Raw genomic sequence first — 17,826 nt, forward strand, 5'->3', positions numbered from 1 at the left:
AGGGATACACTCCGGGAGGAGGTGAAGGGGCCCAGCTGTTGTGAGCGCAGCGCGCAATGCAGGAAGGCGAGAAGTGAAGCCTGGGAGGGCTCCCCAGCTGCAGCTACATATTTATTATTTTTTTTAATCTTGAGGGGAAAAGAAATCATTCCGTTCACGTCTAGTCCAAACAATATTTTTTCTAAAGCGCAACCCCAGGGTGAAGACAACACAAGACGCGCCTTCCTGTCTGGGAAAGGTTTCGATTTGAGTGGAGAGCTGCCAAGTGGATCTACAGGCCACGCGTGACACCTTCAGCCAGTCCAAGCTTTATAGCCAACAGTATGCTGCATTCTGGGACTTGTAGTCCCACTCGTACCACTACGTTTGGGCTGAATATTTCAGTGTGCACTCAGACATATGCCACACGGATGCCAAGACTATGGTATCAGAGGAGTGCTGCAGCCCGTCTATAAGGAGGAGTGCAGTTCATGCTTTTTTCCCCAGGATGCCTGGTTGTAAAGTAAAATGGGTTACAGGTAAATATTTGAAGAAAATTAGGCTATTCAAGAGGGCAAGTCAAGGGTTACCACAGCCTACCTGCGATTACTGGGTAAGTCGAGGTCACCAGAGAAACCAGTCTTTAGTCCAGAAATGTATTTTCACAACACAATGCATTCTGGACGTTGTAGTCCATGTTTCCCAACAACTGAAATAAAGTGTGATAGTGCAGTGGTTTGCAAAATGAAATTCTGGTCTGAAGTATGGTGTTCCTAATACCAGGAAGCCATCAGCTAAATTTAGGTCAACTAGACAAACACGCATCAACATCGTCAATAAAATGTGACTGAAATGTTAGCTTTATCAGGAGAATCCCACCCAGGGAGAGGGCAAAGCCATCTGTGAGCAAGGCATGTGCATTAGGCAAAGCGGGGGCAGGGCGGTGGTTCATACCAGTGGAACACATGCTGAGAAGCGGAGAAGGCGGCATGGCACTGGCGCAAGGAGGGGTCGAGGCCGAAGGGACCCAAAGCGTGCAGCCAAGAAAGTGAGCAAGGCCAAGGCGTTCATCGATGAGGTAATGGAAGGGATTATTTAATGAATGTAAAAGAAATGCAATGATAAGGAATGCAAGGCATTTAATTGGGCAAGTGATTTAATTGTAATTAATGCTTAGCTGGAATTTGGTAGTGAGGGAGTATGTTGTGCCATGTTGTGTTTTTTATGCAGGACGAAAGGAGGTCTCAACTAAGGCACACTCGTCCTTTTCACCAGTCTGCTGGCTGGTGCCACGTGATGTTCTCAAAAATGCATCACACCCGTTATGTTATATTTTGTTCAAAGTGTTTAAACGGAGCGAAACTTTTAGGTCTCTATACAATAGTAGACGTTCCCATAAATTCATCGTACAGGTGGTTTCCTATGGGACTGTAAAATCTCTTGGAAAACTCTGAGAAGATGAATGCGTTGATTTCTTATCAAACAGGTCGACTGGAGTTCCCAGAGGCTGCTATCCCCTCCAACTGGTTTTTTCACTGTTAGGTGAAGCTACTTCCCTATGGAAACTGTTTCAAGGAACCCTAGAAAACTCAAGGCGACGCTGTTCGTACCGTTCACAAAGAGATTTCCAGGTCTTCCTGTAGGAAACCTTACAGGACTACAGATCAGACCACGAGCACTTTGAAATGGAAGGCACAGTTTTGCTCCAGTCCTATAAATATGTTTTTCCAAACACTGAGTCCTTAATGCACAAACCTCTAGCCCGACTCTGGAATGTGTGCGTGCACAACAGTCGCGCCACCTTTACAGGTACATTACAGGTACATTAGGACAGAGAGGATGATGGAGCCATGAAATGTAAATGTAAATGTGTTTGTACTTATATAGTGCACAGCTACCCCATTTCGGGGTTTCCCGGCGCTGTACTCATACCGCTAGGGAACCCTTCCTGTCTTTTCCCTGTGAAATGTCCACTCCTGGGCATCCCCAGGGTGAAGCCAGGCATCCTAGCGCTGTTGGGGCCGTTGTGGAGATTAAGCAAGCTATTGCCCAGAGTTGCAGCGTGGGACCCATGATTAGAATAGGCACAGAGGCGAGAAATCAGGTCCGAGGAATTATGAGCCCAAGCCCCGCCAAGACCCGCCGCGGCGGGAATTGAACCCTGGTCCCGGGCCAGACCTCTGCATCAGGGTCTGCCGCTCTAACCATTGAGCCACACTTTTCCACAATCAGCTCCGGAAGGGTCCTGCTCACCACCGGGAGCCATTGACAGTGTCAGGAAGTGGGAGGAGACGGCGCAGCTTCACTGTAGGGCTGCGCTTAGTATCTATTACGCAAGCGTAATCTTGCGTAGAACCCGCCACATGAGTTTCCCGTAGTTCACAGGGTTACCATCACTTGCTACACATACACATCTGCATAATTTTATCTCATGGTAATTGTCAGATTTGATTGTTTCTCACACATTTTTGTCATGAGGAAGTGATGAGACAATCATGTGGTGCTCTCAACACGTTTTTGCAAAGTCTTGTAATTTAATCAATATGACTGCCACGCCAGAAATGGCATTTATAAGACATTTTCCATACGACTGAGAGGACCGTAAAAAGAAGTGCTGAGAAGATGCCCAGGATCACACTGATGCAAAATATTGGTCAAACACGGATAAAACCAACACACAATCCCAATTTTCACTCAACAACATAAATTTCACTTACTACACATAATATTCGTATGCCATGCATGAATTATCCCACTTTGGGGACAGTCGTGCGTACAAGTAGCTTTTAACACTTCATCTGTCTGACTCTCGCGTGACATAACCGGATCTAGAAAGCAGCTCAATGGTTTTGAGCAGAGACAATGGAGAGAAAGTTATATATCCATAGAAACTTGGTTATCTGTGAATTCAGGGTCATTTCTAGAGTTCCGACTCCTGAAAAGTCACACCTAACCGGTTTCCACCCATCCTAGTGTCAATGAGAGACACCATCTGTTGACAGGGGCACTCCTGATGTTCCCGCTTACCTTCCATGAAGGCTGTGCACTGCCAGACCAGGAACCAAACACACCAAAGACGAAAGATGTCCATGATGACTGCTCACTAAGAGAACAAGAATCTGCAATGCAATAGGTCTCGCATTTTCGAAACTTTGACATATTAGCTATGTAAATGACAATGCCTTTTATTTATGTGCACTTTGTACTTCTAGTCGTTGCTGACAGGATTTCAAAACCCATTAAAAAAAGGGACTGTCATTTACAATGCCAATAGTTCCAAATCTCGCAAATGAGAGACATTGCATTGCAAATGCTTGGCAGGGGCGGCTCTAGGCTCATGGTGGCCCTGTGCAGGGAGCGTAGGTAGGGGGCCCTGGAAGAGGGGGTCCGGGCAGGGCAGAGCTCAGGAAGGTGTTTCAATAAAACATCCAGAAAAGGCGTTAGATGACCAGTACCTGCGGCTGCTCCTATCCTTCCAAATTCGTCTCAGAACGATAACATTTAGGAGGAGGAGGAGGAGGAGGAGGGCATTGTGACACACAACGTGAGGGACTGGCACAGACGGCTGCAGGGCCATGACAGGACCCGTGTCCTCTGGATACGCGGGCAGCGATGTAGTAAATAAGGGTTCGTTTTCACCCAGGCACACCAGGAAAACTGCAAAAGAAACGAATTTCCGCAACCTCAGCACGTGATGCACTACTCATGTTTACCTACTGTTTACCAAAAACCTATCATGCTTCCCTTTCTTCCCTTTTTCACCTAAAATGGTTTTTTTCTTTGTATTTAAAAAATTGTAAGACTCACTGAAACACACCTTCCTACCACAGTTTGGCAATGTGTGACAGCTAGATGGCACCGCACGCGTCGTAACGTTCCGAGTCCGACCACCAGAAAGAACGCAGACTGATGACACACGCCACGCCGCACGCGGGAAGCAGTTTGAGTAGGTTGAGTCTGCGCAGATCACTCTATCCCCACAGAGACAGAAACACTAATAGGCAGCGTTACTGACCCAAAAAGAAAGACAAAATGACAGACAGCACTGACACATCCAGAAAAATACAGGGAGTAAAGGAACCCTGCATTCAGAGACACACATGTCTGTTGCCCGCTTCATCCGCCTGGAAGGCAGATGTCTCACCTGCATCCAGTCACCGCTGTCCCGAGTGGACAGACAGACGACGTGGTCCGGTATGCGGCCCTCAGGTCGATAAGAGCTTGTGACAGGGCTCGGCCGGACGTGGAGGCTCTCAGATCTCGCCGACGCCACCAGCTCAGCAGTAAAAGGCTTCGTCCCGAGCCGCGGACGGACAATAGAAGACCAGACAGACAGACAGAGCAAGATGGCGGCATCCGCGAGCGCGCCGTGCGACCGTTGCGGGGGAGGCGCGACTCAGGAACGAGGAACACAGGTGCGGGAAGGGGGGGGGGGGGGTGACGGTTAGGGTGTTTGCAAGTTAGTGGAAGCCGGAGGCCGCCAAATCCCTGCCAGGGGCTGCCACGACTATGTATTGTATTCAGTGGTCAAAGTGGGGAAAAAAAAGTAGGGGAACTGTGGGCGGAGAATCAGAGGGCGGGAATAACCTGAGGATTGGATCAGTGGGCGGAGTTAGAGGTGTGGCCAGGATTGGCAAAACATCCCAATCTTTAGTATTTGTTTGGCATTTCACTGACCATTTACAGCTTATTATGTTATGTAATTCAACCAATGGATACACATGATTATTTAACGATTAATATGAGTTATTGACATTAAAATAAATTCACAAAGTGGGATATGTTTCTAATCACAGAATGTCCCAAATAAGCTTAAAAGTGGAAGAACAAGCCATTTGTTTCTCAGCCATGGATTTTCTGTTGTCAGCAATATACACAGAGACAATCAATTTTACGTGTGTAAATCACTGTATGGGAAATATTACATCAGACAAAGGACTACAAGGTGTAGGAGTCACATGACAACCATATTAGTAGGCAGTATAGTTTAATAGTGATTGATCTGGAGAAACACAAACTCAGAATTTAAAACTTAATACCATGATTGGAGGTTCCCTTTAATAATCATTATTGATTTCTATCCAAATGAACACTTTTTGCAACATTAGGATAATCAAAGGCTTAGGGAAAAAAAACATAAAGCTCTAGTTTATACCTTGCAGTTTGTATGCAGCTCTAAGATGAAAGGTAATAGCTCACTGTTCTTTGTTAGGATTTTAACTTATAAACTGCAAGTAGCAAAAGGATCTTACTGTCAAAAGCAGTAACCCACTAACCTATTTACAATATGTGCACTTTGTGATGGGCATGGTACATGTTCTTAGCAGCAGGCACATTAACCCCCTGCGCTATCTTTCCATGAGTCAAAACTTCCACTAGATAAAACTCCGATCTCGCTCTAGTAAGACGTTTATGCACCGGAGTTATCATGACATTTTTATTATTGCCGAAAATTGCTGTAGGCCAGGAAGGAGGCAGCAAGTGCTTTTAAAACCATAATATACAATGCCCCCACTCAAAGTCAGCACCCGTTGCGGTCACACCGGTCGCATCACCCTAGTGCCAGCTCTTCTCAGGGGTCCTGTGACCTCACTGTTGCTCTAGGGTCTGCTACTTCTTAGGCCTACCAGCAAGACTGGAGGTGAACTTCAGTATGGATTGTGGTGGGCAAGCCTTCAAGGTGAACCCACACGCCACTGCTAGGGTCCACCTGCTGGTGTTAAGACACCAGGGCTTTTCCGGATTTGCAGGGTCTTCTAAGGTCTAGCGTGGGAATGTGCTCCCTCAGGAGAGTGGTCTGGGGGACTGCTCATGAAGGCTGAAACTGGTTCCTCAGTTCTAAATTCGGCAGCTCTGCCCCCAGTGCTACATCCGCTCCCTCACTGAACACCATACTGCCCCACTGAGAGAAATTCACATTGCCTTCAACTACAATCCAATTTGACCTGCTATAAACAACTGGATGCGACTCAATTCAAATTAAGCACTGGCAAGAGCAATATGCTCCCTAAAGGAAAAAGTAACAACATCCTGGAAAAAGCAAACACTCATTGGGAATGAAAGATTAAATAAAGCTTGTGAAATGTAAGCAGGAACAACATGGTGAACTTAACGCTTTTACACTCACTATTCAGAAATCAGTGAGTGCTTCTGCCTGAAAACTACAGGGCCCAGAAAGGACCCATTTCAATGTCCACTGCTTATATGCTTACAAAACGTAAGCAGTATGGTTTAAAAAGACCACATTCGTGAACACAAAGCCACCGTACACATTTTGTTTTCCAATCCACCCATCAACCAGGTATCGCTGTACCTCCAGGTTTGGCGCACTTCCCCAAAAGTGACGCTAATGTTTTTGGGGTTTGAATAAAACCGATCTGGGCACTTTAAGAACATTCCGTCTTGCTTTATTTATTGATTTTTCATATTTTGAACCTTTTATTTCTGTGGCTGCACTTTGGAATAGAAAAATGTCAAAACGCCATTTGCAGCAAAAGTGTTTTTTTTTTTTTGCATCCATTTCACAGGGGAACAAATGAACGACAGGAAGAAAGAGTCGGATTCCGATTCCTCGTGGCGGCCCCTGGGGTTTGGCGGCCCTGTGCAGGTGCACAGCTTGCACATGCCTAAGGCCGCCCCTGTGTCGACACGGTGTCTTGTGCAGCAAGACGGGAAGCAGGAGTGGAGGGAGGGGGTGGGGAGGGGGTGGGGAGCAGGGAGTTCACGCTGCTGCTGAATACTGGGCTCTGCTTTCAGGACATGTGAGGAGAGGAGGAGAACACAATGTGTTTTCTTGGAGATTGACATCCGAGCACAGACAGCATTGGGAGGGGTAAATGGAGCAAAGAGGCGGGTGGGGGGATATTACCTGTAGAAACGGAGGAGCAAGCATTGGCAAAGTCAGCAGGTCAGGTGGGCGCCTGCTAAAATTTTAAGCGTGGCAACTGTCTTGTTTGTTGTTAATGCATAAAGATTAGTGCGCTGCCCGGGCGGTGGGGGAAGGGGGGGGGGGGGTTGCGGGACAGCGACGAGGAGCAGTCAGCAGAGTGGAAAAGCGGGCGCCATGCTGCAATCTAACGTTACAACAAACAATTGATGGACGGAATGCTGACAATGCAGACATTCTCCCCCAGTCAAGAGATCTGGGTTAAATCCATCGTTCTTTTTTCCACTACACCACCCCAGTTTAGACATGGCCATATGCAAATCAGTCTTGACCCTGTGCCTCATGGGAACAGTCCAGCCCGAACTGCCAAGCCATGTCTTCCCTGGACCGGAATCAAGCATCCTAGGACCGGTTTCTGGCTATCAGCCGTCATCAGCCAGAATAGCTTGACTCCAGTGGCGTAGTGAGCAATCTAAAGCACGCCGCCTGTGTTGTTAATATATAAGCGGTTATGTTTAAATAAGAGTTGGACGGCCGTGCAGCCGCCATTTTTTACTTAGTCTCCTGGTCAGCTGTCACTACATGCGGCATTGCGAACGGTAAAAAAAAAAAAAAGTCTAACAAATAGTAATTGATAACAATACAAGTATATAAGCGAGTGCCTGCTAAAATATTAAGCATGGCACTCATGTTGTTGTTAATGATGAAAGTTTTGCGTCGCGCCCGAGGGCGGGATGGCAATGCGGAGCAATCGTGTCGCGCTGGCAAAAAAAACCACTGAAGGGGCGCGGCAGCTATAGTCAAATAAAAAAAATAATGTAGATGAAGAGGTGCAAGTTGGCCGCTATTGGTAATAAAAATGTAAACACGGCACCGTGCTGAAACCTTAGTGTGGCGTCTGGAGGCAAAGCAGACACCCTTGCAGGAAAGCATTTCGTGCCTGCAATATGGGAAAATCATTAGAGAAAACATTGCTCAGACTGTAGATAAAACAGACTGTGTAACAACACAAGTAAAAGGTCCAGTCCTCATCGAAGGTTACAAATGTAGACAAGGCGGTACTAAGGAGGGACTACTAAGCCTACTCATGAATCAAAAGCAACTATTTAGAAAGGACCGTAACAGGAGCCAATTGAAAAGATGAGTGGAAAATGGGCGGAGCTTCAAGTCCATACCTGAATACAGCATGCTTCGCAAAGCAGCGCATGCGCTGCAGGCGCGCAACACCCATTGGACTCACAGGGCTTCAGCCCCCTCCCCCCCCCCCGTCGCGTGTGGCAGCCCGGGATGAGACAGCCTCCCGGCGCACACACAGCCGCACCCGAGCACTTCACGGGTCTTTAAAAGACCATTTGCATGTTAATGAGGCCTCGCTGTTGTTTCACCCCTTCTAAGAGCCCCTGCAGCTCCACTCTGCCTATGGCTTAAAAGATTCAGCCCCCCCGAAATTTTTTCTTAGCCCCCCCCGAAATTTGGCTCTAGTTGCGCCTCTGATGCGCTGCCCAGGCTCGACCTAAAAATGATAGAAAATGCAACATCCAACATGTGGCACCGTCCTCGACCGAGCTCTCTCCTTCAGCGCCTGACTCCACTATCGGACCAGCCTTGTGCAACTCATGGGGTGCATTTCTTACAAAAGTTGAACATTTACTCCCCCAGGTTAAGACCTACATTTGGAACAAACCTCAAACTTTTCTGGGATTTACTGCCCTTTCCAGTGCTACTCCTGAGAAGTTGCAACAGCTGCAGTTTCGAAAGAGTAGCTCTGGATTTTTTAAAGTGAATTGCAGGTTAGTCGTGTACCGAAGCATTTTATGTGTTAATGTACATGGTGTATAATTACACATGCAAATGTTTCACTGACAGGCAAATATACTTGAAAACTTTCTTCTAGACCGCATGACAGGTTTCCTGGCGAGGAGGCACCTAATCCAACACCCCTACCAAATTTGGGGATGTTCTTTTCCCATTACCACTCTTGACAAAAGTACATTTTGGGTTGTTCCTTTCCGTTACTACTCTTGACAGAAGTAAATATGAGACCATATCCAGGGTGCAAACAAGCCAGGAGAACAAATGTAAACCCACAAATGTAAGTAAATGTAAACATTCACATCCAGGAATGCCTGGTCCCTACCCCTGGTAGCAAATTTGCTCACAGGAGACCACTGTGTGATTAAATATTTTCACATATGTAAAAGATCACAAATGTGGATGGATTTACACCAATAAAAATCACAATTTTTGTGCACCTAAGTTGAACTTTGGAAAACAAATGACTTTGAGGATTGCAACAGTAATTATTAGCTCAATGTAGTGTCAAAATTATGATCACAGTCTTCACAAAAGTGAAAGATCAGTTGCTAGTTGGTCAATTCTCACAAATACCCTCAACTACTTCCTGCACATCCTATGCCATGCTCTCCCATGCCCTGCAAAGGTACTCTCCCTAATCATGACCTCAACAACACTGTTCACAACCTCAACTCCATTATGCTTATCCTGACACAAATCTACAAGCCGTCAGCCATCCTATGTAGCCTGTGGTAAAGATAAGTACAGCTGCAGGTCAAGGGTATAGAAAGAGTGACTATTTCTGCACCTGTGGGTGAGAGTGCAACGAAAGTGTTCATACACGCACAAATATACTTACACACACATATAGAGACACACACACACATCGCAATCTTCTCCAAATCCCACTCAAGGGTGGCAGAAGAAGCGCAGAGATCCACAGAGGGAGGGAAATGTGTCTCAGGAAATCTATTTAAGGAAGACACAAAATAGTTACCCGCGACTTCTAATTTGATGTTCCAAGGCTAAAGAGTGACTGACATCAAACACATATCCTCACACGCTCAGGAAAGATTGAAGCAGCATCGCAAGAATTGGTAACCAGCATACAGCCTATGGAGTTCTGACCAGAGTCAGATTCTGAACTATCTCCTGTCAACTGTAATAAATAAGAATTTCAAGAATCTGCTGCTTACCAATATCAATCAATTTCACTTGTAGAGCGCCAGGCTGCTTCAGAAGAAGCATCCCGGCGCTCAAAGCAGAGACTGAGAACATGACCAGACAGTTAACCTAGTTTTGATCAAAAGCCATGTTTTTTAGTTCGATCCTGAGCCAGCGTGCATGCGCTGCTCTGCGAGGCTTCTTGTGTTTACTCCGTGTGGTCCTGACTCCTCCCACACATTGGGTTGGCTTTTGCGTGTGTCTTTCAATAATGAAAGCACACAAATGGCTAAAGGCGGGTGCATGTCCCACCTCTTTTGTAATGGTCACTCCCACTGCTTTTGCTCTTGGGAGCGAGCAGCAGCGTGCAGGGTGGCAGCTGCATTCCTCATTCTATTTCCTTGCTGTGAACAGCTGTTCATGCACGTTCGAGTGATTCCCTCTATCAGCGCGGCACCTAATTTCAAGTTTAATCATGGTGGCCGCCAGGCTGCTTCAGGAGGCTCCATGGCTGCAGGTAACATTTTAATTGTAATCAGTGCGGCGGCCGCCCCAGCCTCATCTAAGTATTGCGGCCGCACACATTTCTTTTGTCAATTCCTGCATGTGTGGATCGGGAGTTTTGGAGCACGGCCTGACTAAATTTAGTCAGTTTCCTTCTATGCATATACTAACTACGTCTGCTCGCTGAAAGGTGCAATCTTGTGTAGGTCGCTGCTTCTTGCACCGTAGTAATGACGATGCGCCCTTTGCCCCCTCCCAACTCCCCTCCCCTCCCCCCCCACAGCTGAGTGAATCACGTTTTTTTTTCCCACTCGCACCTGAAACATCAGCAATCAAAAAGTCAGGCCGGAAGTCCTAGTCGACCGTACGCGGAGGCAGGCCACGGAAGTGCTGCTCTCGCTGCCTAGTGAGGTATAATCCGAAAGTTCATAATGCTGCCTAATAAAAATATACTTTTACACTACTTAGCGTGCCGCACGTTCATTATGACATTTATTGTGGACTGCCACACTTCAGTGTCTGCTCACTGTACTACTTCGTTTTCGGCGTTGTTCAGACCCACCACCCCTTTCTGTGTCCTGGGGTGAACCACTACGGTGCTGGTCGGCGCTGCTTGAAAACAACTACTCATTCCTCGCATGGGTGTCAGTATTTTATGTGGCTAGCTCAGGAGAATACTGCTTTTGTCACAGAGATGCTTTTTTTACTTGCAATTATAAATTTCAATCCACACTGGCCTACAAACTATTATCAAAGACATCAGCTGCATGTAAAGGGCATAGTATGACTGGAGTCGTCGTGACTGAGCTGGCCTGTACTGTGGTGATGCTCACACTAGTGTCAAAGCTATAGACTTATAAGGTCCCAAAGGCGAGACCTATTCGCTATGCCAATGCTTGTAATTCTTTCCTGAAACAATGTTTGGACTTGGCCATGCGGAGTTTGATTGGAAGGGTGTTCCAGAGTTTTGACGTCAGAACTGAGAAAGATCTGCCACCCTGACGGACCTTGGCAAACCTGGGGATTTGCATACGCTGAAGGTGGTTTGATCTTAGTGATCTTGATAGAATAGGGGGCCCCCAAAAGTTCTACCGCTTCTGCTTATTTCAAAGAAGCCACACAGCAGAAGGTGCCAAGGCCCTGTTGCTGTGCATTCTGGATGAAGGTTGAGGCCTTGGACTCTCTCAATCACCTTGCATGACCAACCTGCCTGGCATTACCTGTGAGATGTCACATACATTTGCAGAGGTGCAGTGATGCAAACACCACCACACAGTGGGCCGTGCATAGCTTTGCAGGTAAACTTTTGAGAACTGGGCTTACAACATAATGCATTAATGTTCAGTTCATGTCATTGAGAGAAGAAGCACCCGACACGTCACTGCAGTTACTTCGGGTCACCATCGGAGATATCACAGGGAATGGGAACAAAAAAACCTGCAGTAGGAAGCCCTGGTGTCTGAAACCTCTGACAGAAAGAGCTTTCGACCTTTCAATGACGCCCAAAAAACTGTATTACTATCTCCTAACGTTACCAAAACGTTTGCTGCTTTGCTTATCAGGACATGCCCCTCACTTTCAAGGGATCCCACTTCTTTTAAGGCTAATACAGACTACTAGGGTTCAAGTAGCCTCACACAGATAGCTGCAGCGGGCATCCTGCCAGTTCCACTTTCCTGATGCGGGAGGCATACACGTGGTAGGCAGAAGATCCAGGGAGATTACATTTTTATATTAAGAGAAAATTGGCTCCCTGTGGTGGTGGCCACTTCCAGATTAACAAAGCAAATCACCAAGATTTTCAAATTGGCTCCCTGTGGTGGTGGCCACTTCCAGATTTACAAAGCAAATCACCAAGATTTTCAAATTGGCTCCCTGTGGTGGTGGCCACTTCCAGATTTACAAAGCAAATCACCAAGATTTGCAAATTGGCTCCCTGTGGTGGTGGCCACTTCCAGATTTACAAAGCAAATCACCAAGATTTGCAAATTGGCTCCCTGTGGTGGTGGCCACTTCCAGATTTACAAATCAAATCACCAAGATTTGTTTCTTTTTCACAAGCTGTTTCTTCTCTTCTTCAAACACAGTGAGGGCTTTCCAAAGGTCTGGATGGTCTTCTGGTGTACCCTTTAGTAATAATGCCTTTGCGCCCACAACTCATACCAACTACCAAAATATTTCAGCTTTCCGGGGAATTCTCTGGCCATTTTCAATGGATATACATTCTTGCAAAAATGAAAGTATCCCGTGCCTTTAAAAAATTTAGAATGCATTTCAATCAAAGAATAACAATTTGAATCAATGTTACCTTAAAGTTTCATGAAGAAGATTAAAGAAACTGGTGGTCTTATTACGACCAATCTGTAAATAGCCACGTTTTTCGCTCATTTAAGAAAGACACCTGGTTGTCCATTTGACGAATCGTTAATGTGAGGGATATGCTTTGTATATTTGTTGAAAACTATATGAACTAGTCTAGCGTAGAGTGTGGGAAGCCTACTTGGTTGACGCGTGTGAGAAGCAGGAGAAGACCAAAGGTGTTAATAAGCAATGCAGTCAAATCACAAACCATCCGGAGGCCGACAGGCGTTACTTTACGAAGATCATACCAACAAGAACTTTACGAAGATCATATGACAGGAATCCAGGCTCCGGCTCATGCTCGTAGCAGGACAGAAGTAGATGACTAGGTTCAGCATTGATTCTTCCCAGGCCTTTTAAATGTCTGCCTACTTCAAAATCTATGCGAGGAATGGACGATGGGCGATGCGCTGGTACCGGACTCTGGGAACTGCACTGCTTCTGAGTTGAGGTGACACAAGGCTTGAAGTGAAGGACCCTTGACCGGACAGGCCCCAGAATGTAGGAAACTTGAGGAGAAGGCAAGGATACTTGAAAGAGCGCCTGCAGAGGCTTTTTGCGGGGAGGAGGGCTACCAGGGAGAAGGCTCAAATGTTCGACCAAATGATATGTGTAGAAAGTTTGGAGCTCAGGAATGATAGACGGGTGTGTGTGGATATACAGGATTGGTGCAATCAAAGTTTAAATGAACTTATAGGACAGTTCAAAAATGTATCTGAAAGAGAAGCCACAGAGAGGGACAATTGTTCTGTGAGTTACAGCTCTATACAAATCAGGAAAATCCACTTAAACCGCATAGTGACAGGGCTTGAGAGAGGGGCAACAAATGCCTCGTGTGGTCGCGAATGACCCTTGATCTGACTGAATAGGAAAGGATAACTTTAGCAGAAGAAACCATAGCTGGAAACAAAAAGGCATTTCATAGTAACTGGTTAGTGCTGCAAGGCCATAGTAAGGTCAGTACTTTGCTCTACACATGTCTGAACAGGTCTAGAAAGCGAGCGCCAGCACCTCATTAGGGATGTGTATCGGCTAGCCGGAGCTCCATTCGCCTCCTCGAGCAGAGAACAATTCTGGGAACTAAGGGAACAAAGAAAGGAGAGAGATCAGGGTCAGGCGGAAACACATGCACCTTTAACCAGACATGTCATCACCAGGAGACTTAAAACAGACAGAAATCAAAGGCCATTAGTAAAACATATCTACACAGACACAAAGACACTGATGCCAAGTAAGGAGTGCCAGGCTCTGCCATTCGCCCCTTCTGGCGCAACACAGGACAATCGATTCTCCTGCTTTGCTTTTGCCTTCCCACAACATTTAATCACTCTTGTATTTTTACAGAGGGAGTATTAGAAAAAAACATAACTAGTCAGTTCCAGTTTCTATTATTGATTTTCAAAATTAAACAACCTACTCTTGCAGGACAAGTTTTAAAGGTCTATCACTGACATTTAAGAAAGGTACCAACTGTTGGGATTGTTGGGAATACTCTGCTTTTTATGGAAATGCCTCCTTACCATTGGCACAGCACATTACTTCAGCGCCCCTTTTACACCTGGTCTGGTGAAATGTGGCTTTGCCGTTTTAGAAGGTGAATCTGTATGACAATACACCTGGGATATTAGAAATTCTGTTGGTTCTGGTTCTATTTTTTCTGTATTCCATAAGTTAGTTCTCTAGCAACAGACATAAGGCACATATCACAACATAGGCTCTTAGGCATATGCGGGGTGCACTACGTAAAACCCAAAACTGTGTTGCACCACCCACTGCCCCCGGACGTGCCTCCTCCAGCCTATGGTGCTGCCATGGCTCAGTAGATCTCTCTTACGCTGCCTCTCGTTTCCAACTTGCTGAGTTCTCCCCGCTCACACATCCCAGGCTTCCAGAAGACAGAGACACTGGTAAGCTACCGCCGATGCATCTTACAGCGATCTTTTTTTTGGTGGACTGGAGAACAGTGGCCTATTCCTGGGGCTTCCTGATCCAGGCTCACTTATATTAATCTGCAAAGTCACTAGGTCCCATTTCAATTATCATAATAGCATCCTAGTAGGGATTCCTCCAAAATGCTGAACAATCAATCTGCTTCTGGTCTAAAATTACCCTGGACAACTTGTTTAGAGCAAATATGCCAGTCCTCTCAAATTATTTCCAGGAGGAAAATATTTGGTAAATCACATCACTGCAAGTAACTATAGTTGCCTTCCATGCTGTATCATTCCAAGCAGAGTAGGGTTAGCTATCCGACGGTGTGGGGGCTATTGCAAAGAGTGACAGCAGTAGGGTCACTACTTTGAAGGCCTCTCGTTTACTCATCCATGGAGGATTAGAAAGGAAGCACAACACTGTGTCTCATGTCATGAATGTAATATTAAGTAATTGGGTAATCCTGTAGTCCAATCTGGAGTGAGTGGCATTGGCTGCACTGATGTGATTGGGGCACTGCTGCAAGGAGAGGCTCATAGGAGAATATCTGTAAGGTTTGGAAGTTTCCAGTTAGTCCAAACGACTCTGGAGGATAAAGATGTCAACAGAGCTTTGACCTCGCCATACCCAGCCCGGGTGACCAGGGGAAGAGAAGACCACCCTTCAAGAGGACCCCTGAAAGGATTCTGCCCACTTCTGGAGGATGGAGCACACTCTTGGTGACCCAATGGTGGACTGGTTTGAGTCTAGGTGGAGTCAGAGATGAGTCACTAGCTCACACATCTTCTGAATAGTGTGTGGGTAGTAAGTGGACGATGTCATGCAGCAACCATGGTTTCGGGTTTCAACCTATGTGGGTGAGTGTAGAGTGTGTGGTGTCACTGCCCTAGGCCAGAGATACAGTCTGCTCATCCTATTCACTCACTGCCATAACAGAACCCCAACAATGGACTCTAGGCAAAGCTCATCGTTTAGTTAGACACTGAATTAGTCCACAAAGGATGCACCACAGACATGCTCATATGTCATTGTATGCTACTGATGAAAATTAGGGGCATCACTCTTGGATTCTGTACTTCCAGAGAGGGAGTGAGGACGACTATGCAGACATAAACCTGAGCTCTGTAGTTCATACAATACAGAACTGCATAACTCTTCTCACTGAGCTAGAAGTCTATTGCGCTGCTGTTGAGGTGTTCATGGTGCCAGTGATGTATAACTGCAATCTTATGGAATAATGTCCTACAAGAGCAGAACATTGCTGTACATCAGAGCGGATGCCCCTGGAATTAACATAATAGCTTTCACTATCACGTCCATGGTCTGGGCCTCCTGCTCCTGAAGACAGTGACTGAGGAAGATGCATTTCCACCCTCACCAGGGTGGCAGAAGACATCAGGGCAAGCTATGGTTTCAGAAACCACAGCTGGAATTAAAAATTATGTTCTGTGGCTGGTACTCCAGAGGGATTGGAATGAATGAGGACTAACAGAGAATAGCTGGAATAGTTTCAGGAGTGAGAAATGTACAGTCAGTGCAATCATGAGAAAAGTCAGGCTCAGAATTCCAAAGGGTGGTACTGGGTAGGGTTGAGGGTTTAAGATCAACTGGAGCAGGAGTCAGGGATTGTCAACTGGAGCAGGATTTAGGGTTTGTCATACCAGATGACGTCAACAAGTCTACGTGACAAAACCACGGGAAGAGAAAAGGGAAAGTTAAGACAGAGTTGGACAACAGAGCACAAACACTGGACACAAGGGATCATTTAAGTCAGTTAAAAAAGAATTGTAAGATCCCAATTAGTTTACCAAAATATCAGTTAAACATGAAAATAGATATACAACAACCCCTCTGTGTCACCGCTGGTTCATCATTGCAAAGTCTGACGGCAAGCATACTTGACACACACAAAACATACTTGGCAGTCAACCATTTTGTAATGCGCATACTTACCCTTGTGGTGGATTTTTGTCCAGCCAGCCCGCTTTGATTACCGATGAGGGTTGTGTAGGACCATCGTCCATAATGCTGCTGTACATACCAGGGCTGCCTGAGGACAGTGAGCTACTGGGCTGGAGCACATTCAGGCCCCCATCATTCCAAAGTTCACTGGAGAGACAGAGAAAACAAAAAAGATAAGGATTCAGATTCTAACAATTCACATCAAAAGCAGAGTAAGACCACATCCACAAGGCCACACTGAGCTGAAACAAACTGTCCGAAAGCAAATAAGGCAGCAGAAGGTCTGTAAGACAAAGTCTAGAAGTTGTTCAAGGGCTGGTTTATGAACCTATATAAATAAAAACAATGAAAACCCCTCAACCCACTACAACTTGCTCACAGGAGCCCAGAGTAGTTAGGGAAAACAAGAAACCCCACCCTCCACCATCAGCACAGAGTTGGTTTTTACTCTGAAAATGACCCCACCCCCCAAACAAAAAAATGAATAAAATGTGTACAGCATTGGTAAATGTAAGTATCTTGGCGGTGACTGTTTTTTGATTTTTTAGTGCTCTGAAGCAACTCATGCTCTGTGGTGCTTTATTAAAACCACGTTTATCTTAAACGAAACTAAATAATGAGATATAAATATTGCATATGTTGCATCGTATCATCTAGTTACATAATGAAAGTAACATAAAAAATATCTATGGTAATAACAAAAAGTTGGGGTTAGACATCTGTAGCCTTCTCCTCCAAACCAGCCTCACTGGTTTAGTAATATCTCAAATTCATCAAAAGAAGGTACACCTTCAAATGTTTTCTTATTTAATTCCTTCACTTGTTCTTTTTGTCATAAATCCAAAATAGACCAATTATGTATCTTTTTCAAATATCTCTTTATTCAAATTATATCCAAGAGCACAGCCAACCTGTTTTTCGAGGGAACTACCCTCTTCCTCAGAGCTTATGTGTTGAAATGGACATCAATATATAAATCTTCAAATTTATAATATGATGATAGATGAATTATCTATAATTCTTAAATTGCCCCGTAGTACTTAGCAGCAAAACATTGCACCGTCAGAGGTACATTTTCCATGAATAGCTTGATAAATAAAAAGTGTGTACCCTATTCGCATGATATGTATCAATATGTTTCATTGTATGGCCATCTCAGGGATTTAATGTATAGAACTGGTTACAACCTGATAGTATCCAGACTGCCTGAACTTTTCATACTGATGGAATTGTGTTGTTGATGG

At 45.5% G+C, this 17,826-nt stretch overlaps 1 protein-coding gene across 20 annotated transcripts in view; it reads right to left on the reverse strand.

Annotated features, from left to right (window-relative positions):
- ARAP1 (ArfGAP with RhoGAP domain, ankyrin repeat and PH domain 1) overlaps positions 1-17,826 on the reverse strand; it is an 826,919-nt gene that overhangs the window by 253,606 nt on the left and 555,487 nt on the right. For all 20 annotated transcript variants that reach the window (XM_085623389.1, XM_085623384.1, XM_085623387.1 and 17 more), the window contains 2 exons: positions 16,574-16,729; positions 13,700-13,768 (listed from right to left, as the gene is read on the reverse strand). In XM_085623389.1, coding sequence (XP_085479515.1) covers positions 13,700-13,768; positions 16,574-16,729 — 225 coding nt within the window. The remainder of the gene's footprint in view (positions 1-13,699; positions 13,769-16,573; positions 16,730-17,826) is intronic.

This window comes from Triturus cristatus, chromosome 8, assembly GCF_964204655.1.
Source record: "Triturus cristatus chromosome 8, aTriCri1.1, whole genome shotgun sequence".
Lineage (NCBI taxonomy): Eukaryota > Metazoa > Chordata > Amphibia > Caudata > Salamandridae > Triturus > Triturus cristatus.